Source organism: Bos javanicus, chromosome 7 (genome assembly GCF_032452875.1).
Source record: "Bos javanicus breed banteng chromosome 7, ARS-OSU_banteng_1.0, whole genome shotgun sequence".
Classification (NCBI taxonomy): domain Eukaryota; kingdom Metazoa; phylum Chordata; class Mammalia; order Artiodactyla; family Bovidae; genus Bos; species Bos javanicus.
In genome coordinates this window covers 86,538,972-86,565,087 of record NC_083874.1, presented here as the reverse complement: position 1 = coordinate 86,565,087, position 26,116 = coordinate 86,538,972, and the positions used below count along the sequence as shown (strand labels likewise).

At 37.0% G+C, this 26,116-nt stretch overlaps 1 protein-coding gene across 3 annotated transcripts in view; it reads right to left on the bottom strand.

The window, feature by feature from the left end:
- Positions 1-26,116, bottom strand: part of RASA1 (RAS p21 protein activator 1) — a 114,217-nt gene that overhangs the window by 56,889 nt on the left and 31,212 nt on the right. Inside the window, exon 1 of one of the 3 annotated variants that reach the window (XM_061424348.1) lies at positions 9,925-10,348. The exons of the other annotated variants lie outside the window; for them this stretch is intronic. Within the exon in view, the coding sequence (XP_061280332.1) occupies positions 9,925-10,085 (161 nt within the window). The 5' untranslated portion in view covers positions 10,086-10,348. Of the gene's footprint in view, positions 1-9,924; positions 10,349-26,116 lie in introns of those variants that run through there. 3 annotated transcript variants of the gene reach the window in all.

Genomic DNA, 26,116 nt, shown 5'->3' with positions numbered 1-26,116 from the left:
TGTGGTTTTTAAAGTCTAATAGGAAAGGCCTGGACCAATGATCAATTAAAGCTCTTTGAAAAGCTAAAATTCAATTACAGATGATCAGAACAAAATTTTGAAATTCCAGTCTCGAAGTTTATTTAGCTGTGAAAATACATGGTTCAACTTTGGAATGTCAAACAGGTACATTCCTTATTACCTGAAGTAGTGGAGTTAACACAGAGAGCAGATTTACAGGTTCAATAGAGACAAAATTAAGGACAGTTTGAAACAAAGTATTTTTGTGTACTTGATATGTTAAATTTCTGTTGTATTTTAAGGAAAACGTCAAAATTAAAAGATTTTTTTAAATCTCATTTTGTAAGCTCACTGTAAGATGATACATGGAGGTTCATGAGGCATTACACAATCCTACGTTATAATAAACCTGTAACTAAAGACTTATATCTGTGATTTTCAATTTTTACATCTAAGTACTTTCCGTAAGATTCTGGCATTCGAACACGTATTCAGTTCAAGACAGAGACTTAAAACTAAATAAACAACGTTTGTTTCCTGATTATAAGTAAGTCCCTTTATGCAAAAATCCCTTAAGTTTTGAATACATTAGGTAAAACATGTCAATTCTTGATTACGACTATAACAAAATTATAGGCATATGAGCATATATGGAGTTGAATGTGATTCTCGAAAGTGTTCAAACATTACACTGCTACAAGTCTCTGAGGTTCAAGGAAAAAACCTGAATGGTCTTACTCAGAAAACTTAGAATTTCTTGATCTATGTTCACTTCAAATTATCAAGATGAATCATACTAACAAGAATATTTCAACTGCATCTGCACAGATAAGATGGTTGCAATGGCACCTCTGCTGCTGCTGCTACTGCTGCTGCTAAGCCGCTTCAGTCGTGTCCAACTCTGTGCGACCCCTTAGATGGTAGCCCACCAGGCTCCCCCGTCCCTGGGATTCTCCAGGCAAGAATACTGGAGTGGGTTGCCATTTCCTTCTCCAAGAGACTAAATGGACTGGTGAGACTAGGACTTACCAGAAACCTCCATAATCATGGTCAAGTCTCTAAACTTTGTACCTCATTACCATCACTTGTAAAAAGGGGGGAAAATAATCTTCATCTCAGCCTTAAAATATATTAAATATTTGTCCTAAACTCCTTCAGAGAAATACATAAAAATGAAAAAGCACTACCACAGGCTGTATAGGCACATAATAACTAACTTCACAGAAGGTTGCATAAATTTATTATAAATAAATACATACAAAACTTGATACATATAAATTATAAACAATATACACAGACTACAAGACTAAATCAACATCATCAATGAAAATCTCAAATTGTATACTAATTGACTGCTGAATTTGTGGATCACCTAAGCCTCAGTTATCTTCCTATTTTCCAGTCTTGTTTACTTTCCATCTAATTTTGGGATGAGGACAGGAAATACCAATCTTTGTTTCTACTAAAATACTGATTTTAAGAGGAAATTTCTTTTCCCAAAACATCTCTTTGAACTTTACAGATCACACATATTAATTGACACTGGAATACTCTCATTCCTCCTGGCAATTCTAGGCTTCTAGAAGCCCTCAAATAGCCTCATTCTGCCCCAACGTGGATATATTTTTTGGAGGGATAGCAAGGACAACATGCATTTGAGATACTGTGACTTAAATTTGCCTAATACTTTAATAGTAAAATATCTAATGTTCTCCTATTTAAAAGTAAGCTATCCCTCTCTCATGTTCTGTCTCTCTTTTAAGGAAGATTTGAAAAAGAAACAGCAGGAAATTTAAGAAGTAAATATGTTTTTCTCAGCTAGTTTTGCCATTTTTTGTTAAGAAATCTTACAAGCAGACATAGTAGACACTACACAATCACTATATCTAAGATAAAACATCTGACATGAAACATATTAAGTAAGTTAACTAGAAAAGACAAGTTGGGCAAGCTACAGGATCATCATATTTCTAAATCTAGAATCACATAAATGTTTTTATAAACGCATGTTTTACACTGGTGCAGTATGTTTAAGGGACTTTGGAGAGGCTTATCAGGGAGAATAATGAAGAAATCTGTACAATAAGAAAGCAACCTGGTGTGAATATAGACAGACACTTAACTCGAACTATTTAACTAACCTGGCAATACTAAATGGAAACTGTCTACTCAGTAGAAAACAATTAAAATAGCACTATCAACAAACATCCTTTGTCTAAAAAGGAAACTACACTGAAGCTCCTAGCAGGTCACTTTTACTTTCCACCAGGCTATTCCTCCTAGTTATGCCGCTGACAGGCACCGAAGTTCTCAGAGAAACATGTGCAGGAATCTAACTGCCAGAACATTTCTTGTCACCTGAGTCACCTGGAACGCTGTGTGCCTGGTCGTCTCACAAACCAGAGTTTTTCTGTAACTCTCAAAGATGTGTTAAGCAGATTTTCTCATGTGCCGTCCTTTCTGAAATTAAATTGGTTATTTCAGACCGGTAAGACATAAACTAAAAACATATGCTAAAACTACTATAAACCTCCTGCAACTTCCATTTCCTCTTAACAAACACATTTCTTACAGTTGTACAGTGTAAGCTGGTGGTTAACAAAAATAAATGGACTTTTTAGAGGGGAAAGTAAAGATACCTTACAGTAAACGATTTTATTCAGTCTTTTTTTCCCCCCATATCACTATGCAGACAGACTAAAATCTGGTCACTAGTAATTCACATGAACAATCACTAGACTAAGTCTAAGAGCTGTAGTATCCTTAGACCAACTACAGTAAAATTAATACTCATGTGTATGTTCGCCCTCTTGAGTATACTTGTATGTTCAGGCATTAAGCAGTGTGTGTGTGTGTGTGTGTGTGTGTGTGTCTATGCAGCTGGTTGTGTATCTCAAATTAGCTCATGAAAAGAGCAGAAATTCTATTTCCTTTTGCCACAGGTGACATATTTACAGGGTTTTGGACCTAGAGGTTTAAGTTCTGGAGAAGTAGTTTTAAGGAAACAGCACTATTATATATTCACAAATTCAGTTTACTGACAGACTGATCCTACTAAAGGTAGGACCAAATAACATGATGCTTATGCAATCAAAAATTTAAAGTGAAGTACACTCAACCAAGATAGTCTCGTTCTCACTAACCTAACTCCTGTCACTTCAAAAAACAGATAATGAAAGGCAGAGAGAGCCATACCATTTCCAAAAATGCTGTACACTAATCAAACACGTTAAAGACATTTTTTAAAAGTAACCAAAAAAAGGAAAAGCATAATACTTACCAGCAGGAGACTAACAGTTCCTACCTCACATCTTCCAGCTATTATATCTGTGGAATTTCATTTATCAGAAAACTACCATTTTTTACAGTTTAGTTTTCCTTAGAACTTCAACAATTATAGTTCATGCCAGTAACTAAGAACACAAAAAAGGGGCAACAAAATGAGATTCGTGACCACCTACCTGGTCCAATGAATGCATTACTGTAACACAGTTGTAAACTATCTTGAAGGGCAGTTTTTCTTCTTAAAAATACTTAAAAAATTTCACAGTGTTCGATCTAAAACTTTGGAGGGTATGGTGATTCAGTGGCTACCTGCTGTAATTACAACATTTCTTAACCTGTATTTTAAGATACATCTTTAAAATACCGAGTCTGAAGTTTAAAAGCAAACTTCAGTCTGGCATGGTCTTTAGTCCATGGCCAACAAACTAAGCGCCAAGCACTGTGCTACCTGGTAGAAAAACAAGTTACCACCACAGAACACCACTACGTGTAAGTTTACGGTTTCTGATCTCGAGGAGAATACAGACAAAACAGGCAACGGTGATCTGGTACATCAAGTACTAGAATGTGGGGGCAAATGGAAAACTTCAGTCTTAGCATTTTAGTGTGCACCTTCTGAAAAAAACTGATGGCTAAATGGAAACCTACAAGGTAAGGAGCAACTAATTCAGAGAAAGCAAAGGACTGAGAATGGGAGAAAGATGTCACAGGCAGAGGGAAAATGTAAAGGCAAGCAAAGGCCAAAAAAAGCTTATATACAGATATGGGAACATGAAAATATTTTAAACTTTCAAAATATACTTTGCAAGTCTAACTCTTATCAGATAATATGGAAAGAATATAACCTCCTGAATTAGACTAGACTTAAGACCTCACTCGTTGAACTTTCTCAGTACCTCAAAGAGGATCTCAAAGAACATTTTAAAAGTTCAAAATATTCTCAGATCGATCCACTCATCTGCTCTCAACAATAATCTCCTGGGCTGGGGATATCAGAATATGTCACTCAAAGTTCTCCACTACGAGTCCATTACTCTCTCCTATATGTCCCTATAAGGGCTTCCCTGGTAGCTCAGCTGGTAAAGAATCCCCCTGCAATGCAGGAGACCCTGGTTGGATTCCTGGGTCAGGAAGATCCCCTGGAGAAGGGACAGGCTACCCACTCCAGTATTCTTGGGCTTCCTTGGTAGCTCAGAATGTAAAGAATCTGCCTGCAATGCGGAAGAGCTGGGTTCAATCCCTGGGTTGGGAAAATCCCCTGGAAGAGGGCACGGCAACCCTCAGTATTTCTACCTGGGGAATCCCCGTGGACAGAGGAGCCTGGAGGGCTACAGTCCATGGGGTCACAAAGAGTAGGACACGACTGAACAACTAAGCACAGCACATACGTCCCTTATATCCTAAACAAATTACCTTTATTCATTCAACAAATATTTAAGCACCTACCATGTTTAGGCACTGTTTTAGTTTTCCTCCCTATGCTTTTTCAAAATATGTTTCCTATTTAACATTTTTTTTAAGGAGATGAAAAGATAATGCAACTAAGCCAAAGGTCATCCTACATTTTTATTTTCTATGGGTTTTTTGGTCTTTATTTCCTCAGAAATTTCTATTTCTCTATTCTTACTCATGGAAATATCTGTATCTCTTAAGCTCAAAGCATAACTTCTGTGATGATGATTCCCAAATTCTTCCAAGGCTGACTTTCCTGTTAAGCTTCTATGTTACCAAGTACCCTCTAAGAAGTTTCAACTAAGGTGACTCTGCGTGTGTGTGCATGTACTCAACCATGTTTGACTCTCTGCAACCCTCTTGACTGTAGCCCACCAGGCTCCTCTGTCCATGGAATTTTCCAGGCAAGAATACTAGAGTGGGTTGCCATTTCCTACTCCAGGGGATCTTCCTGACCCAAGGATCAAACTCATGTCTCCTGTGTCTCCTGCACTGGCAGATGGATTCTTTACCACTGCATCACCTGGGAAGCCCTAAGGCAACTACAGGTCAGCATCTATCCTTAAGCAAACACATACATCCACACACCCCTTCTGCTTTACTCCTCTATACTGTTAATGGCAACAGCAATGGCACCCCACTCCAGTACTCTTGCCTGGAAAATCCCATGGACGGAGGAGCCTGGTGGGCTGCAGTCCATGGGGTCACTAAGAGTCGGACACGACTGAGCGAATTCACTTTCACTTTTCACTTTCATGCATTGGAGAAGGAAATGGCAACCCACTCCAGTGTTCTTGCCTGGAGAATCCCAGGGATGGAGGAGCCTAGTGGGCTGCCATCTATGGGGTCACACAGAGTCGGACACGACTGAAGCGACTTAGCAGTTAGCAGACTCAAAATTTCAAAAGCAAAACTGACTCCTTCCTATTTCTCTAGCCATAACACTTCTGCCAACTTGCAAACTGCATCTCCAACATCACTGGAGTTGAAACATGCAAACTATTCTCTAGTTTTCCATTTCCTCTATTTCCTACTTTGATAGATTTGAACATCTGTCTTGCATGTTTTCTAAAAGTTAATAAAATTATAGATTGTGTAGCAAATTACCTAAGAAGTCACAGAAAAATTTGATTAAATTTTTGAACTTCCACTAATAGAAATCAAAGGATTAGCCTGTATTCATTTTTTAAAAATTATTTTTACCTGGTATATTCAATTTTATTTTTACCTGAAGTATATTCAATTTCATATCAATGTTGATTCTTAAGCAAGACAAATACCCATAATTGCTAGGAAGTATTTAATTTGCTTGATTACTATTAGATAAAAACAATGGAAAAAAAGACTATTGTTCTGAAACTGCTCCTTGTTTAAGTACATAAAACATAACACCAACAGCTGTTTAACCCTCTCTCAAATCAGCATTCAAACAGGAGACAAACTGTACTCTGTAATAATTTCAGATTGAGACATTCTCTGAAAACCCTAGAAGATAGCTACTTCTTTAAAAACACAACATTTATTAAAAAGAAAGCTTTTGCCCCTAAGATTAATAAGAGCTGCAAAATAATTCTGTACTTATTTATAAACACAGTGACTATGAAAATTAAAACATCCCTTTTTTAACAATACATCAGTTTTAATATTAATATAAAACTCTGTATTTTAAATAATTTCATTCTGCCTAATTCCCAATATAATGCACTCAACAACATGTATAATATTCAAAAGGATTTTCTTTAGCATCTCCAAAATATGAGGAGTATATATGATCTAGAACACATAACCATCAGGTTCACCTGGTATAATACAGTATTTTTCAACAGAAATCATTCCTAACTCTACAGCCAGCCATAATTGACAACCTGCATTTCCAACTGCTGGACCTTTCAACCTGGATATCTCAACTGATAAGTCAAATTCAACACATCAAAAAATGACCTCACCATAATACTTCCCACATCCTTTCTCTTCCTTCTCCCCTGGTTCTCATCTTGACTTATGTTATACATCAATCCACTCTCCCAAATTATTAACTAAAACTATATATTGCTATATTTTTAAGGTTAAAAAAAATTACACATTGTTCAACCTAGTGGAAACTTCTCATCAGTAGCTCTTAGTCCTCTGTTTATCTCATATCCAACTGGTCAAAAAGCCTGGACAATCCCAAATTCCTTTTATTTATCTAATCTTTTCCTTTCCCACTGTCAATATCCTTTCTTATCATGTCCTGTAGTAATTCCTGCTCTTCTATTTCCTTTATCTGCGGTAACACTTCCCCAAACAGCTATGCCTGACCTGCATCTCAAAAAACTGAAATGGTCCCATTGCTAAAAGAATAAAATCCAAACTATTGACATGACATTCAGTAAAGAATTCAGTCCTTTCAGTAAAGAACTGAATTCTTTTCCACTCTTCACAAGACCATTTGTCGCTTCCTAAACACATCAAATGCATACTTTCAAGCCTCTATCCCTTTGATCATGCTCTTCCTTTGGCTTGAAATGTCCTTACTGTCTTCAGAAATTCATGCCATTCATCATATGCCTATCACAAGTGCCATCTCCTTGAACCTCCAGTCATAATTAATCTTCTTCTATCAAGCTCCAGCTTATTTCTTACACGATTTTTTTGATATTTTGTCTTATTATAATATAGTTACACACGATGGTGTGGTCACTCATCTAGAGCCAGACATTAGAGTGTGAAGTCAAGTGGGCCTTAGGACCACAGACCAAGCTAGTGGAGGTGATGGAATTCCAGCTCAACTATTTAAAAGTCCGAAAAGATGCTTCTGCTGAAGTGCTGCACTCAATATGTCAGCAAATTTGGAAAATTCAGCAATGACCACAGGACTAGAAAAGGTCAGTTTTCATTCAAAGCCCAAAGAAGGGAAATGGCAAACAAAGTTTAAACTACCATATGATTGTACTTATTTCACATGCTAGCAAGGTTAATGCTAAAAATCCTTCAATCTAGGCTTCAACAGTACATGAACCAAGAACTTCCAGATGTACAAACTGGATTTAGAAAAGGCAGAGGAACCAGAGATCAAATTGCCAACATTCGTTAGATCACAGAGATAGCAAAGGAATTCTAGAAAAACACGTACTTCTGCTTCACTGACTATGCTAAAGCCTTTGACTGTGTGGATCACAACAAACTGTAGAAAATTCCTCAAGAGATGGGAATGGGAATACCAGACCACCTTACCTGCCTCCTGATTAATCTGTATGCAGGTCAAGAAGCGTCAGTTAGAACCAGACATGGAAAGATGGAGTGATTCCAAATTGGGAAAGGAGTACATCAAGGGTATATATTGTCACCCAGATTATTTAACTTCTATGCAGAATACATCATGCAAAATGCTGGGCGACGTGAAGCACAAGCTGGACTCAAGATTGTCAAGAGAAATATCAACAACCTCAGATACGAAGATGATACCACCCTAATGGCAGAAAGTGAAGAGGCACTAGAGTCTCTTGATGACAGTCAAAGAGCAGAGTGGAAAAGCTGGCTTGAAACTCAACATTACAAAAATGAAGGTCATGCCCTCTGGTCCCATCACTTCATGGCAATTAGGGAAACAATGGAAACAGTGACAGACTTTCTTTTCTTGGACTTCAAAATCACTGTGGATGGTGACTGCAGTCATGAAATTAAAAAGACGCTTGCTCTTTGGAAGAAAAGCTATGACAAACCTTGATAGTGAATTAAAAATCAGAGACATCACTTTGCCGACAAAGGTCAGGCTTCCCTGTAGTTCAGCTGGTAAACAATCCGCCTACAATGCAGAAGATCCTGGTTTGATTCCTGGGTCGGGAAGTTCCCCTGGAGAAGGGATAAGCTACCCACTCCAGTATTCTTGGGTTTCCCTGGTGGCTCAAATGATTAAAGAATCCACCTTCAGTGTGGGAGACCTGGGTTCAATCCCTGGGTTGGGAAGATCCCAAGGAGCGCATGGTATCCCACTCTAATATTCTTGCCTGGAGAATCCCCATGGAGAGAGGAGCCTGGTGGGCTACAGTTCATGGGGTCACAGAGTCAGAGATGGTATATTAAACATCAGAGACATCACTTTGCCAACAAAGGTCTGTATAATCAAAGCTACGGTTTTTCAGACAATCATGTACAGATGTAAGAGTGGACCATAAAGAAGGCTGAGCACTGAACAATTGATGCTTTCAAATTGTGGTGCTAGAGAAAACTCCTGGGAGTCCCCTGGACAGCAAGGAGATCAAACTATTCAATCCTAAAGGAAATCAATACTTACTATTCAACACAAGGACTGATGCTGAAGCTCCAATACTTTGGCCACCTGAATGAGAAAAGCTAACTCCTTGGAAAAGACCCTGATGCTGAGAAAGACTTGACGGCAAGAGGAGAAGGGGGCAACAGAGGATGAGATGGTTGGTTGGATGGCATCACCAACTCAATGAACGTGAGCTTGAGCAAAATATTGGAGATAGGGAAGAACAGGGAAGCCTGGCATGCTGCAGTCCATGGGGTTGCAGAGAGCTGGACACAACTTAGCTACTGAACAACAACAATATAGTCAGTCACTTTCATATCTGTTTTCTCCATTAGATTTGAAAAGAACTTGAGGATACTGGGACATTTAAGTAATCTTCACAGTCCTCTACTCTAGCACTTGGCACAATCGTAGGCACTGACAGGTGGGAAGCTAAGAAAAACAAATTTGTCAAAAATTCCTGCCTACACTGAAATTTTCAAGTCATAATCCCTGACTGGAATTCACACGGTGAATGCCTTGCATTCTCCCATTCAAGCTATTTCCTCAACCTGCACTGTCCTCCCACCTCCATTCTAGAGATTTTTTATCACTCTTCCCTCCAGGGAACACCATGCCTCCTGGCAGAGCACAAATTCCACCTCCTCAATGGCATCTCCCAAAGACCATTCTGCCCCACGTGATGGTTTGATCTAAAAATCATCTAGTATATGATGCCTTGTGGTTATACCTGTTTTCCTAGAAGAGAAACTGAGCAGATATTAAGTTTCCTCATCTGAATACCCCAACCTCTCCTGCTCTGAGCTCCCACAATACTGGCAATCTATACAAATTTCTGACACTCGAAGATGCTGATACTCGGCACCCATCCCATTCAGGAAAATCACTCAACACTCACACCACCCTCTGGCTACTGTTTCTCCCCCACTTACAACAACACAGCTCCTGAGGAGTTTTCTTTGAAGAATGTAGCCCAGTCAATACTGGTCATGCCATGGTACAGGGTACAAGCAGGGCTTTTCACACTGAAAGTGAAAATCAGTCTTCTTCTGAAGGTAAATGCTACCAGATGCAAGAAAGAATCTTTGTTCATTATGCTTGCTAGGTTTTCCACTACTTGTTAGAGCCAGTCTGTAATAACAAAGAATGAAGGTGACAGGATGGAACTGAAGATTCATGAGAACATTCAAATCCCTACTTAGCTATCTGAGATCCCAGTTACAAGCCTACTCGTCCCTTAATTTAGCTGTTCATCTCGTCCTTCTATTACCTCTAGACCAGTTTTTTGGTGTCCAGGTCCTCTGACATATTTAAAAACTTACTTGACCCCCAAGAAATGTGCTTATGTAAGTTCTTTCTATAAATATTAATAAAAATTGAAACAGAGAAAATTTTAAATCAATAGCAAATATTTGAAATGAACACATAATAGTTACTACTGTCAATATAAAAAACATATTCCTTATGTAAGACAAGTTCCAAAAGAATATTTAGTGAAAAGAGTAGCATTATTTTACATTTGCATATACTCTTTAATAGCTAACTTAAGAGAGCCGGATTCTCATATCTGTTTCTGAATTCAATCAGTTGTTGGTTGTTTTGGTTCATAAGTTATGAAAATGGCTATTCGATGTAGCTACTTAAAAGTTAAAATGTAGACTCTAACCACACCCAGAAATGTTCCATACACTGCTAATAAAATCCACTGGTATGCCATTCATTCATATACATTTTGTAGCATCGTGAACTAGCTAGCCACCTGGCAATATTGGTTCACTGAGTTATGAAGATCTTCCAAATGTTAACATGTTTTATTTTATAATATAAAAATATCACTTTCTTTGTGTGACAACTACACAGTTGGCCTGGGTTGTTTAAACTGCCTATCTCCCCTTTGCCTCGCTCCTAGGAGATAACCTCAACGCACTTGAAAATCCTGTCCAGTTAAAAATGTCTTTGTTTATTGAGAACCTTGGGCCATGCCAGACCATTTACACTATTTGCAGTGGAGGACTTGGTTCACCTCTGAAGTCAAACTGATGGAGTAAAAAAAGGTCAGCCACAAGGGGGCATAAGGCCTACATGACTAAACCTCAATAAAAATTTTAAACACCAAGGCTCAGGTGAGCTTTCCTGATCAGCAATACTTCATACATCCTGCCCCACACTGTGACCAGGAGAATTAAGAACTATCTATCTGACTCCATTGTGCAAGGACAACCAGAGGCTTGCAATTAGTCTCTCCTGGATTCTGACCTATGCACTTTCTTTCTTAGCTGATTGTAATCTGTGTCCTTTGGCTATACGAAGCTGTTACAGTGAGTGCAACAGCTTTGCCAAGTTCTGATGGTCCCCCTAGAAAATCACTGAATCTGAGGGTGGTTTTAGGAACCTTCAGCAACAACCACCAATATAACATGGGTGTCATAAATCCCTTCAGGTAGTAAGTGTAACTATGAAGGAAAAGTGGCACTGCTTTCAAAAAACTGACGTGACTCTGGGTTTGGTAGGTTTTCTTCAAGAAATACAAAGCACCGCATGTGCATATTTTACATGTTTTCTTGCTGACCACAGTCATGTTCTAGAATTCAGCATAAAGGTTTTAATTTTTGTTTTGTTTTAGTAAGATGTCATGTTTGTTGCTAATTCTAGCTATTATAATTGCATATGTGAAGAATATATTGTAGTTTACGGGTTGGCTAGCGTTTCAAATAAATGGTTTATTTAAACATTGACCTGAAATTTTTGGAGATGCCTGTCAACTGACATTTTTTCTTAGCCCGAGAAAAGAGTCTAAATTATTAACATCAGAGGTATTATTTTAAATATATTAGGAATTTAAATATAAGCATGCCACTTTATCTTGGAGCATGAGACAAATTCTTAACAAATGATTTTTTTCTTTGGAAACAAGCTGCAAAAATCTCTCTTAAACTATACAGTCTGTATATGAGTATAGCATATAAAGTATATGAAGCTTACAGTATGTAATGTTTCATCCAAATAGTTGTTATATTTTGAAAAAATGCTAAGCAGTTTTATAGTGCCACAAGAAATCTCTGCCCAGAAAAAATGTCATTGGAAAAGGCATTTAAGTATTTAGAAAGCTCTCAAACTTATAGTGCAGATAACAAGGTTTCCAAAATTCTAATATTTACTTGAATGCTCAAATTCTGCTTGAAAGCACCAAACACTGTCAGTTGTTAAGGGGCTCACTTTGTTCTTTTCCCCAAAAAAACTTCTATCAAATACTCAAGTCTGACCAACCATAGTAAGATAGTGTGCCATAAAAGAAGCGGCCAGTTCAGCTCCAACTCAAATAACCACACAACTGCTTTTCAAGACAGTGTACTTAGGGATGTAGCATTACGAGTTTTCCATTTTATCACACTAAATATTGAAAAGACATATGCCTGAACTTCCTTGGCGGTCCAGTGATTAAGAATCCTGCCAATACAGGGGACACAGGTTCCATCCCTGGTCTGGAAAGATCCCACAGGACCTTAGTTGCTGTGGGGCACCTAAGTCCCTGCACCACAACGGCTGAAGCCCCGTGCGCCCCAACTACTGAAGCCCCCACCTCACATGCTGAAGCCCAGGCTCCCAGAGCCCTATGTGCTGCAACAGAAGCTCTACTGCAGTGAGAAGTCCATGCACCACGACTTGCCAGTAGCCCCTGCTCACCACAACCGGAGAAAACCCACATACAGCAGAGGAAAATCAGTGCTGCGAGAGAGAAAAATCAAAGACATGCACTCCAGGATTGCAAATTAATAAAACTAATAATTTTCACTGCTCCAAAGACATTCTTAATTGAAACTGTTTTTTGTTTTTTTCTTTACAACTATATGGTAGTGGTGAAATCTAGTACAGTTTGGTGACACTACATTTATTTATACTGAAGTTATAGAAATACTGCTTTGCACCATCAGTGCAAATGTCAACAATGTAAAAATGGCAAATAATGGCTTAGTATTATGAAAACCTTTACAGAACTCCAAAGGGTCTCAAAGAACCACAAGTTTTGAAGTCAATATCCTAGTCAAAGCAGACTACAAGAGTCTATTCTAGGGAAGCTATTCTAACCTAAACCATCTGAGCTAAGCCTGTCTGCCATCTTTTAAATGGAAGACAAGGCCACTATCAATAGTGTAACCCAAAATTTAATTCTTCCCTCTCTATATCTTTACGCTAACCTCACCCAGATTCTATTAGTTATGAAGTTGGCATTGTCATTGTTTGTATATAAGATCAACTCAGTTACAAAGCACCCTATTTCCAAATACTTTATTCATTCAAACATAAATTTTATTGATATGTTTCAGATTTTAACTTTTGAGCTTTGAAATCTTTCTTCTACTTATTAATATTTTAATGATCAATTCCATTTTCTTTAGATTACTAATTTTTCTTCAGTTGACTCACAGGCTTAAAATCATTTAAAATTCCCTAGTTTCTCCTTGATGTGTGCTCCATTCTTTACCTCTGAAATAGTTTCAGCAGTTATTTAGGGTTGTTTTACGGATAAGTCCAAATTATACACAAAGAAATGAACTTCTAATCAGCCAATCATTAACTGACCTTCAACATCAATAAGCTCATTGACAGGACTTGCTACCGTGAGTAACCCATGCTTTTACTCCAGTCAAAACATTACATATACGCCCTTTCTCTTCCCCCTAAAGACTTCCTTCCATCACACACTACCAACAGCACATCTTTCAACCATTTCATGCACATCAATTCTAGAAAAGGACCCTATGACACATAAAAACTGAATATACAAAAAGTATTCATTAACAGTCCTGCAATAATCAATTAGCTGTTTAGAAAGTAATCAAGCAATGATTCCCAAACAAAATATACAAAACAAGTGCCAGAGAAATTAAATTATTATTTTTAAATCAAACAGGTTAAATATAAATCTTAATACATGATAATCCAGGCTTGAAAAGCCAAAAAAGAAAAAAAAAATACAAAGATTGAGATTTGACAGCACAAAAACTTCATATGTCAAGATAAAAAGCAAAATTTTAAAGGCACACGTGTGCTCATATAACACACTCAAGGACCATTATTATAGCTGTTTACAATACCAAAAGGATAGATAAAACTTATTTAATAACTAGAGATCTAATTAAATAAATTATGTACATCCAACAGAAAACCATTCAACCACTTAAAAAAAATAATCCAAATATACACAAGTACAAAATCTCCTCAATGAGTCCTATTCTGACCACCTTAATTAAAATTTGCACACTCCCTTCTGGCACTATCAATACCCCTTAATCCTGTTCAATTTCGTCTCCTTTTTTTTAATCATGGCACTTATCTCCTCTATATTTTATATAATTTACATTTATATCTTTCCCCCAGGAAAATATAATCTCCAAAAAACAAAGTATCTTCATTTATTCATTCATTTATCTTAAGCATCTAGAACAGTGCCTGGTATAAGACAGGTTCTAAAAAGTTTATCTGTTAAATAAATATCCAAAAAAACTGATTAAGTTGATCTTAGAAAGTTTAACTAGAGAACTGAAAGTCAATGGTAGAAGGGAATTTTTTTTTTTTTTTTTTGGTAACTAAAGAGTAATTTTTTATACATACTGCGAAATAAAACAAAGATGCACTATAAAACTGCAGGAAAAAAAAGTTGGCTCTTGGAAAGACTAATAACTTGGAGAAATTCTAAAAACACTGATCAAACGAAGAAAAATGTTACAAACTATCAATCTCAGATGCACAGGTGAATAAATTTGAAATTTAAAAAGAAAGACTAATAATCTAAGAAAATATGTGAAAAGATAAAGCTAGAGTTTAGTCATAAAATTGGAATGATTAAAAAGTAACTGAATTTACAGAATTAAGAACTAAATATGTAAGAGTAACAGCAGACTAGATATATTTTTAAAAACCTAATAATGGGCAACTGCCATAGAAAGCATCTTTACTGAAGCATTAAGAAGAAAAAAAGGATAGAATATAGAGAAAAGAGCATATAAAATAATGGGATAATTTTTTCAAGTGTGGTGTTGGAGAAGACTCTTCAGAGTCCCTTGGACTGCAAGGAGATCAAACCAGTCAATCCTAAAGGAAATCAACTCTAAGTATTCAATGGAAGGACTGATGCTGAAGCTCCAATACTCTGGCCACCTGATTCAAAGAGCTGACTCTGGAAAAGACCCTGATGCTGGGAAAGATTGAGGGCAAGAGGAGAACGGGATGACAGAGGATGAGATGGTTGGATGGCATCACTGACTCCATGGACATAGGTTTGAGCAAGCTCCAGGAGACGGGGAAGGACATGGAAGCCTGATATACTGCAGTCTATGGGGTCGCAAAGAGTCAGACGTGACAGAGCAACTGAACAACAACAAAGGTGGCAGCTGAGGAAGAGGAGGAAGAGAATGGAGCAAAGGCAAAATCTGAAAAGAAAATGGACAACAATTTCCCAAATCTAATGAAAGATATCAACCCCAAGATGAGAGACAGAGGAAGGGAAGGAGGGAGAGAAAGAGAGAAGGTGAAAGAGACAGAAAAAGAGAAAGAAGGAAAGACAGACTGCCTGCCTCACCTAGGTATTATACATTACAGAAGAGATGCTAAAAATCAAAGACAAGGCTACATTTTAATAACTAACAAAACAAAAAGGCAGTATCTTCAAAGAAATAATAAAAATCCTTGCTGACTTTGCAACAGTAATTCTGGAAACCAGAGAGAATGGAGTATCTTCACGTTTTTGAAGGACAGTAACTGCAAACCTAGAATTTTATGCCCAAAAACAATATGCTTCAAAAACCAAAATGAACATGTTCTTAGATAAACAGAGAGCAAATCTGCTGACAGTTGATATTTAGGAAAAGAAATACTCAAAGAGTTCTATAGGAAAACAAAAAAAGGCTCCCATAGAAAAACATAGAAATGCAGTATAAAGTAAAAACAGTAAATAAGTATATATTTAGATAAATAAATAAATACCAACCATATAAAGCAATACTGTTTAATGAGTACTGAAGCATAAATGAAAATTAAGAACAATAATGTATAAAACAGCAGCAGTATTATAATATAAGTACAGTTAAAGTGTTCAAAGTTCTTAGCATTGTTAAGGAAGTGGTAAAAGTAAGTATTTTGTGTAGATTGCAATAAGTCAATGATAAGTATTGTAATCTCTAGGGCAACCACTAAAAGATCAAGACTGTCAGAAAGGATAAAAAATAAAACACAAGAGATACATCTTAAATGAAAGAACACAGGAAAGTTGATTGTGAAAGGACGGAAAAAGTCATACCATGCTAGCACGAAACAAAAAATTACACCAGACAAGCTAGATTTTAAGTATTAATACAGATAATAAGGGTCATTTCATAATAATTAAAGGACCGATTCACCAGGAATTTAAGCTAAGCTGATGCGGCATATAACCAATAACACAATATCAAAATATAAACCACAGTAGGTTGGGAAACTTTAACATGCTTCTCTTAATGGTTGATAAAAGCAGCAAACAAAAGAAAACAAAACATTAAACATAAAAATATATGACCAAGACTCATAAACATCATGTAATGACCTACACAGAAATAACATCCAATAATAAAAGAATAAATATTATTTTCAAGTGAACATGCAACATGTGTCAAAACTGCTGCTGCTGCTGCTAAGTCGCTTCAGTCGTGTCCGACTCTGTGCAGCCCCAGAGACGGCAGCCCACAGGCTCCCCCGTCCCTGGGATTCTCCAGGCAAGAGTACTGGAGTGGGTTGCCATTTCCTTCTCCAATGCACGAAAGTGAAAAGTCAAAGTGAAGTCGCTCAGTCATGTCTGACTCTTAGCGACCCCATGGACTGCAGCCCACCAGGCTCCTCCGTCCATGGGATTTTCCAGGCAAGAGTCAAAATTGCTATATGCTATATCAAAAAGGAAGACCCCTTTCAAAGGACTGAAACCATTCAGAACAATGTTCTCAGGACTGATATTAAGAAATCACAACCAAAAAAAAAAAAAAACCCCAAACAATTAAAAAACAAAACAGCACTACTATTTGGGAATTGAGCAACATACCTCTTAACTATTAATCAAAGAAGAAACCACAATGGAAAACAAAGTATTTAAATGAATGATAATGAAGATAAGACATATAAAATGCTGTGACATACAGCCAAAATTCTTATACCTAAGAATTAAATCTGTAGCCCTAAATGCTTATATCAAAAAAGGAGAATGACAATAATTATTTAAGTATTTACCTCGAGAAATTAGTGAAAGAACAAAGTTAAATATCAAAAAGGCAAAAAATAGAAATGAACAGAATTAATGAAATCAAGAACAAAGGTATAACGAAACTTCAGAAAACAAATCAAAAGTGGTTTCAGGAAAGATGAACAAAACTGTTAATTCTAGCAAAACTAATCAAAAGAAGTCATAAATTGTCATTTTCAGTCATGAAAAGGGAATCATAGGTTCTGTTACACTCTCATTTATCAAGACTTACTGCAAAAACAGACAAGTAAACCAAAGGAATAGAACTGAGATGAGTAATAGGCTCACACACAGACTGCCATTAATTTATGACAATAAACATGAAGAATATGGTGTTCAGTAATGTTGCCGGATTGATGGACATCAATATTTTTTAAAAGGATGAGGGGGAATGGCAGGTCAGGGAAGGAGGAAGGAGGAGGAGGAGGAGGAACAGGGAGGAGGATAAAGCAAGATGCAAAATTGAGATCTTTAAGATGTATATCCAACAAAAGACTCATAGCCAGGAAAAAGAACAACTCAAAATTAGGAAAGAGAAAGAAAAGCAAACAGAAAAAATGGTAAAGGACTTGAACAGTCAATTTATGGAGGTTATCCAAACAAGTTAATCAATATGAAAAGATACACACCATTATTATTCATTACATCTGGAAGATTCTAATTAAAACCACAAGGGTTATTTCATCACACGCCCACCAAAATACTTTGTTACTGAGAATGTAAATTGGGATAAGCACTTTGCAAAACTATTTACTATCAAATGAACATCCTATGACTAGTAAACCTAATCCTAACTGCATAAATATACTGACAAAAAAAACACAATAAAAATTCATGGCTATACTATTTGTAATAGACAAAACTAGATACACCCTGTCATGTCTATCTGTAGCAGAAAAGATAATACACAGGTCAGTCAGTGTTAACAAATACAAGCCAAGAAAGAGTGAAATATTGTACAAGCAACATGGATATATTTCATAAATGTAACAAAGTTAATGAAGTAACACAAAAGGATGTATATGACTCAATTTATAGGAAAAAAAAATTTTTTTTATAGAAAATTTTAAGACCCAAAAATAATCTACAGAGTAAGAAGTTAGTATTGCATTTGTCTTGTGGACAAGTGGGCTTCCCTGGTGGCTCAGCTGGTAAAGAATCTGCCTGCAATGCAGGAGACCCTGGCTCGATTCCTGGGTCCAGAAAATCCGCTGAAGAAGGGATAGGCTACCCTCTGTAGTATTCTTGGGCTTCCCTGGTGGCTCAGATGGTAAAGAATCTGCCTACAATGTGGGAGACCTAGGTTCAATTCCTGGGCTAGCAAGATCTCCTGGAGAAGGGAACAGCTACCCACTCCAGTATTATGGCCTGGAGAATTCCATGGATTGTATAAGTCCTTAGGGTCGCAGAGTCAGACACGACTGAGCGCCTTTCACTTTGGACACATGACATGGGTATTAGACTGGGACAGAAAAGGACTTCTAGGATGCTGGTAACAGATATTATTAGCAAATAATAGTAAAAAATAATATGTATTAATACATATCATGCATATATAATACCTACTAATAACACTGCTAAAATTCACTGAGATGAAAACTTACAATGCTATACTATATGTGCATTATACTTCAATAAAAAGCATACTTTAAAAAAGTAATCTGAAATATAGAAAAACTCTTCACACTAAACTTTAATTTTAATACTAAAGGGGCACATGCTTAAATACACATTTATACACAAACAACATTATGTAGTCAAAGTTAAATCTACATTATATACCCCATACCAGCATACTGTACAACTGTCCAGCATACTGCTGCCCGCCCCCTCATCTATTATATGATCTTGGACTTAAACTCCCTTAACCCTCAATACCACCAAATGTTTGCACATGTCAAGACTGTGGGAAGTTTTGCAAATTTACATTAGGTTCTGCCCAATAATCAGTCCTAGCAGCTGAGTCAATGGATGACACAGAGCCGGGCTCTAGCCCTCTCTCACCTGTTGTCTCCTGTGACTAACAGCTTATGACAACTAAGGTTAGAGATCTGATGGGAACACATGTTTCTGCCTCTTTGGCATGTGTATTTTTATACCTCTCAAGATTTTGTAACCATTTTTCACTTTATCTATTAAGTAATTATGTAAACTTCAATCATATCACTTTTAAGTTTTTTCAATAATAAAAATGTGAATACTTTACACTCTTCATTTAGAAAGCTCTTCCACCCCAAATTACTGTAGGCATTATTCTAAAACTCAGTTTTAACTTTCTTAGAAAAAAAGCAAGTAGAAGTATAGATGTTATCTCAAAAATAACTGCATGATTTTACCTCAAGTGTTCTATCTTGTTTATATTTGTATCATTAATAATTAGGATAAACTTTCATATTAAGGAAACTTCCTCTTAACCCTGTAAATCTTAATGAATAACACTAAAATATATATTTACTCTTGCGTCACTGTTATCTTATCCTGGCCACATATTGTAGTATATACAAAAGGAAAAAAACTACATGAAAACCTGCTGCTTTGACTTAACATTAACAAGCCATTCACTTACGTACTTAATTCATTTACTATTTCAGTATTTAAACAGGTTTCTGGTTTCTATGACAATGCACATCAGCTGCGCCAGCTCCCAGAAGAGAGATTATCAAATGTTTACCTTCTGTAAGAACCACATACAAACTTTATGTATAAATGTTTTACTAAAGCTTTTTTTAAATAATTATAGAACATCAACATCACTGTGAATTAAATTGAAAAGGAGAAAAGTTACCGTATTTCACAAAAGGAAAATTAAAGCATGAGGAAATTAAATAAATTTTCCAATATAGGGATTCACTAAAAGCAAACAGAAACTCAAGTTTTCCAAAGACTAAACTATGAGTTCTTCCTCTATATTACTGTACCTCCCACGTAAGCACCAGGTGGATAGAAACCTAGTTACTTGCTACTGCTATGTTTCTCTTGCCTGGAAAATCCATGGACAGAGGAGCCTGGTAGGCTGCAGTGCATGGGGTAGCTAAGAGTCAGACACGATTGAGTGACTTCACTTTCACTTTTCACTTCCATGCATTGGAGAAGGAAATGGCAACCCACTCCAGTGTTCTCGCCTGGAGAATCCCAGGGATGGGGGAGCCTGGTGGGCTGCCATCTCTGGGGTCACACAGAGTCGGACACGACTGAAGCAACTTAGCAGCAGCAGCAACTATGTTTCTCAAAGCGTGTTCTACAAAGAATATTCATTAAGCATGTCCTTAAGTTTAGGAAAAGCAGAGTTAAAAAGATTTGCTTAGTATATTAAAGACTAAGGAATCTTGTATTATGTGCATTCTATAATTCCAAGAACACAGACCCAAATTATTTAACTGTTAAACATAAGGTCACAATCAATTCCTATAATTGAACAATGCAGTGTGCAATTTACAAAATACTATGGGACACCTAAACAGTAGATTCCTGTTGACTGGTTAGTCATCACCTCCATTTTTCAAGCTACTTTCTTTCAGTGATAAAGTCTCTACCTTAATTCTTTAGATTTGAGTAAATGTATTAACATAGACTGAAAATAAAGCACAACTTGCTTTGGATTAATTTGAATAAAAACAAAGAATTCAACCTGAGTGTTTCAAAAGACATCTAAATATTTACTATTAGGAATAAAAATATTCTCAGAAGAACTTTTACTTTGAAAAATTTGTTCCCGTTACTTTGCTATCACCTCGGGCTACTATTCTCTTGAAGAATTTATTCACCAAATTCCCATAAACCAAACTCTTTGACCTCATTAAAACTTTTAACCTAAAACCTCTTTAAGCCACTTCCAGTTTTCAATCAGGCATATGAGGAACTTAGAAGTTGCGACTCTGTCCTAAGAACAAGTAAAAGCTGAACAAACTAAAAAATCAACAATTTGTCTTAGATCCATCAGAGAACTGAAGCCATAAGGCAAACCACTGCCCTTAATACTGAGACTGACAAGCAAATGAAGGGAATCGTATCTTACCTAAGCAGAAATCTTCCCAGGGAGCCAGCACTAGAGTAGGGAAACCTGAACTATGACTGACAAGTTACTGGAGGCTCACTGTGGTCAACTCAAAGAGTTTTAACTCTGTTGTAAGGCAGGCCCAAGACTTTCAGAAGTTCTACCAGATCCTCACAGTGAATATCTGAGAAAAACCACCTCATGCTTTTAGAAGTAGATGGGAAAGAAACCATTCTGAAATACACCAGAGCATGCTGTTTTTCTTAACAAGGTCTGTCCTCAAGAGGAATTAATTTACCAGAGCTTAACACGCTAGGGTTTTATCAGGAGTCCCAATGCACCTGAAGAAAGGGAAATACCCAAGTCCAGTGCTCTATAAACATTCTATTCAACCTAAAAGGGTAAAACAAAAACAACCGAGGCACTGAAGTTCACAATCCAAAGTCACAAGATCCACCAAAAGACTAAGACTTAATTAATCACACCACTACAGAACACCTCCTCCCCCACCTCCCAGACCTTAGCACTACATTGTTAAAGGTTTATGTACCACAGTTACCTTTCCCAGTATATCACGTCCACTTTTCAACAAAAAAAATTACAAAGCATGCTAAAAAGCAAAAAAGCCAGTTTGAAGAGATAGAAGAGCAAGTCCCCCAAGGAGAGTCAGATATGGCAGGAATGCTAGGGTTATCTCAGATATCTTTTTTAGAAAACTCTAATTGGGGACTTCCCTGGTGGTCTAGTGGTTAAGAATCACCTTCCAATCCAAAGGACTCAGGTTTGATCCTTGATCAGTGAACTAAGATCCCACATGCCATATGCAACTAAGCCCATGAGCCAGAACTATTGAGCCCATGTGCTACAACTACAGAGAAGGCCGTGCTTTAGCAAATATGCCACATGTCACAACTAAGACCCAAAGTAGCCAAAACTAAATATTTTTAAAAAGCTAAGAGTTTCAATGGAAAAAAATAATATGCAAAAATAGAATAACATAAGCAAAAAATGTAAATTATACAAAAGCAACAGTAAGAAATGTTAGAGATCAATAACACTTAACAGATCTTCAATAGGCTCATTAGTAGACTGGAAACAACTGAGGAAAGAAACTCTGAACTTGAAGATATGACAACAGAAACTTTCAAAACTGAAAAGCAAAGCGAAGAAGAAGAGGAAAAAACAACTGGAAAAAAAAGAATATTCAAGAAATTTAGTTGTGAATTTAGCATTTTTAATTTTCCTTTCAGCTTTTCTGAAGGATACACATCACATCTCGTGGGCAATAAAGTACATTCTATGTGTTTATAAGCCAGTCAATTTGTCTTAAGTAAACACAGACCAGATCAGATCAGTTGCTCAGTCATGTCCGACTCTTTGCAACCCCATGAATCGCAGCACGCCAGGCCTCCCTGTCCATCACCAGCTCCCGGAGTTCACCCAGACTCACGTCCATAGAGTCAGAGATGCCATCCAGCCATCTCATCCTCTGTCGTCCCCTTCTCCTCCTGCCCCCAATCCCTCCCAGCATCAGAGTCTTTTCCAATGAGTCAACTCTTCACATGAGGTGGCCAAAGTACTGGAGTTTCAGTTTAGCATCATTCCTTCCAAAGAAATCCCAGGGCTGATCTCCTTCAGAATGGACTGGTTGGATCTCCTTGCAGTCCAAGGGATTCTCAAGAGTCTTCTCCAACACCACAGTTCAAAAGCATCAATTCTTCGGCGCTCAGCCTTCTTCACAGTCCAACTCTCACATCCATACATGACCACTGGAAAAACCATAGCCTTGACTAAACGGACCTTTGTTGGCAAAATAATGTCTCTGCTTTTCAATATGCTATCTAGGTTGGTCATAACCTTCCTTCCAAGGAGTAAGCGTCTTTTAATTTCATGGCTGCAGTCACCATCTGCAGTGATTTTGGAGCCCAGAAAAATAAAGTCTGACACTGTTTCCACTGTTTCCCCATCTATTTCCCATAAAATAATGAACTTCATCAATATAAAATTTGCCACCTACAACATTCCAATTCCTGAATATATTTATAAATTTACATTTTCAGTTTAAAAGAAGACTTTTAAGAGCTCAAATTTTTAGATTTAGCTGTGAGACAACTACAAAAAATATACATGAAATGGGAATATTATAAGGAGAAACAAAAGAAAAATGAAAAGTAACATTCAAACTTCTCCAAGCTTGGATAAGGACTGATAATTTCCCCCCAGTTAATGTCAAACATCAAATCACAGATCCAGGCAACTCAGAACACCAAGCAAGATAAATGCCAAAAGAATTACACCTGGGCATAGCATAGTCAAATTTCACACAAGTCAAAGATAAACCTAGAGAGTAGCAAAGACTAAAAGTAAGTCCAACTTCTCAGAAACAATGCAAGCAAGAAGAATATGGAATAAAATATTTAAAGTGCAGAGAGAAACAACCCCAACCTAGAATTCTGTACCCTGTGAAAATATCCTTCAAAAGTGCAGGAGAAATACTTTCTCAGACAAAAATTGAGGAAATTTGTTCACAATTAATCTGTTTTGCAAGAAATGTTAAAAACTCTTCAGAGAAAGGAAAAATGATATAGGTCCCAAGTTCAGATCTACATAAAGAAATGAGCGTCAGTGAGGGCATAATTGAAAGCTGTATTTTTCTTATTCTTAATTAATCTACCAAAGTCTGTCCCAAATAACAGCAACAATATATTTGATTAGGTACGTTTATGTACAGATCACAAATGAATGACAGCAAGGAAACAAGTGACGGGGAGGAAATATTAATATTTTTAAGGGGGAGGAATTATTAATATATATATTTTTTTACCCCTTTATAAAAAAATTTTATTTTTAAACTTTACATAATTGTATTAGTTTTGCCAAATATCAAAATGAATCGGAATTATTAATATTTTGTTATGGGAAAGTACTTGCACTACCTGTGAAGCAAGAAAGTATTATCTGTAAGTGGACTTAAAATAGGCGTAAATGTATACTGCAACTTCTAGGGCAAAAACTAAAAGGAGTAAAATGAGAAGTATAACAGATATGCTAAGAAAAGAGCAAAAACAATCATAAATGCTCAATTAAAACCACAAAAGGTAGAAAAAAATGTGTTGGACATAAACAGAAATAAAAACAAGGGCAACAAAGAAAACAGCAACAAATATGGCAGATAAATCCAATTATATCAATAATTACTTTCTTTTAAATTTTTTTAACACCAGAATCATTTTGTATTGGGGTTTCCCTGGTGACTCAGATGGTAAAGCATCTCCTTGCAATGCAGGAGACCCAGGTTCAATCCCTGGGTCAGGAAGATCCCCTGGAGAAGGAAATGGCAAGCCACTCCAGTACTCTTGCCTGGAAAATCCCATGAACAGAGCCTGGTAGGTTACATTCCCAGGGGTGGCAAAGAGTAGGACACAGCTGAGCAACTTCACATAACTGATTAACAATGTTATTTATGGCAGTTTCAGGTCAACAGCAAAGGGACTCAGCCATACAATATCAATAACCACTTTAAATGTCAACAGTTTAATATGCCAATTAAAAAATGGACTGTCAGAGTAAATCAAAGAACAAGTCTCAACTGTTGCCTACAAGAAAGCAACTTTAAATATAAAGCCACATAAAGAGATTGAGGGGTTTCCCAGAGCCTGCCTGCAATGTGGGAAACCCAGGTTCAATTCCTGGATCAGGAAGATCCCCTGGAGAAGGAAATGGCAACCCACTCCAGTATTCTTGCCTGGAGAATTCCACAGACAGAGGAGCCTGGTGGGCTACATACAGTCCACAGGGTCACAAAGTCGGACACAATTGAGTGACTGACTAACACACACACACACAAAGAGATGGAGAGCTTAAACTTTCTTATTACCAAAAAAAAGTAGGTAAATAATGTGTTTAGGAAAAGAGAAACAGTTATCAAAAAAAAAAAAAAAAAACAACACTGGAGTAATTACATCAATTTCAAACACAGCAAATGTTAGAGCAAGGAAAATTATTGAGGATAGAGAGACATTACATAATGATACAGGGATCAACATTCCAAGAAGACCTAGCAATCTTTAGTGTTGACATGCCTAATAAAGAGCATCAAAATACTGAGGGGCAGCGGGGGGCGGAAACTAATGGAACAGCAATGTGAAACACAGGAATTCAGTTACAGTTGGAGACTTTAATGATCCTCTATCAGAAATGGACAGACCCAGAAAGCAGAAAACCATCAAGGTCACAGTTGCACTCAAGACCATCAATGTAACTGACATCTATAGACTATTTCATTGAACAGCAGTTAACAGATTCTTCCCAAAGCCCACATGGAACATTCACCAAGACAGACCATCAGTTCAGTTCAGTCATTCACTTGTGTCTGACTCTTTGAGACACCATGTACTGCAGCATGCCAGGCCTCCCTGTCCATCACCAACTCCCAGAGTTTACCCAAACTCATGTCCATTGAGTCAGTGATGCCATCCAACCATCTCATCCTCTGTCATCCCCTTTTCCTCCCGCCTTCAATCTTTCCCAGCATCAGGGTCTTTTCAAATGAGTCAGCCCTTCACATCAGGTGGCATTAACTAACTAAATGAGAAAAGATATGAAATCAGTAGTCTAAACTTCCATGTTAGGAAACTAGAAAAAAAGCAAATAAACCAAAAGTAAGAAGAAAATAAACATCAATAAGAGCAAAACTCAGTTTTTTGAAACTGAAAATAGGAAATCAATAGAGAAAAACCAATGAATTCAAAAGCTGGTTCTCTGAAAAGACCAATAAAGCTAATACAAACCTCTAACCTAGCTAAGAAAAAAGGAAAGAAGACACAAATTAATAATATCACAAATTATTGACAGAACATCATGA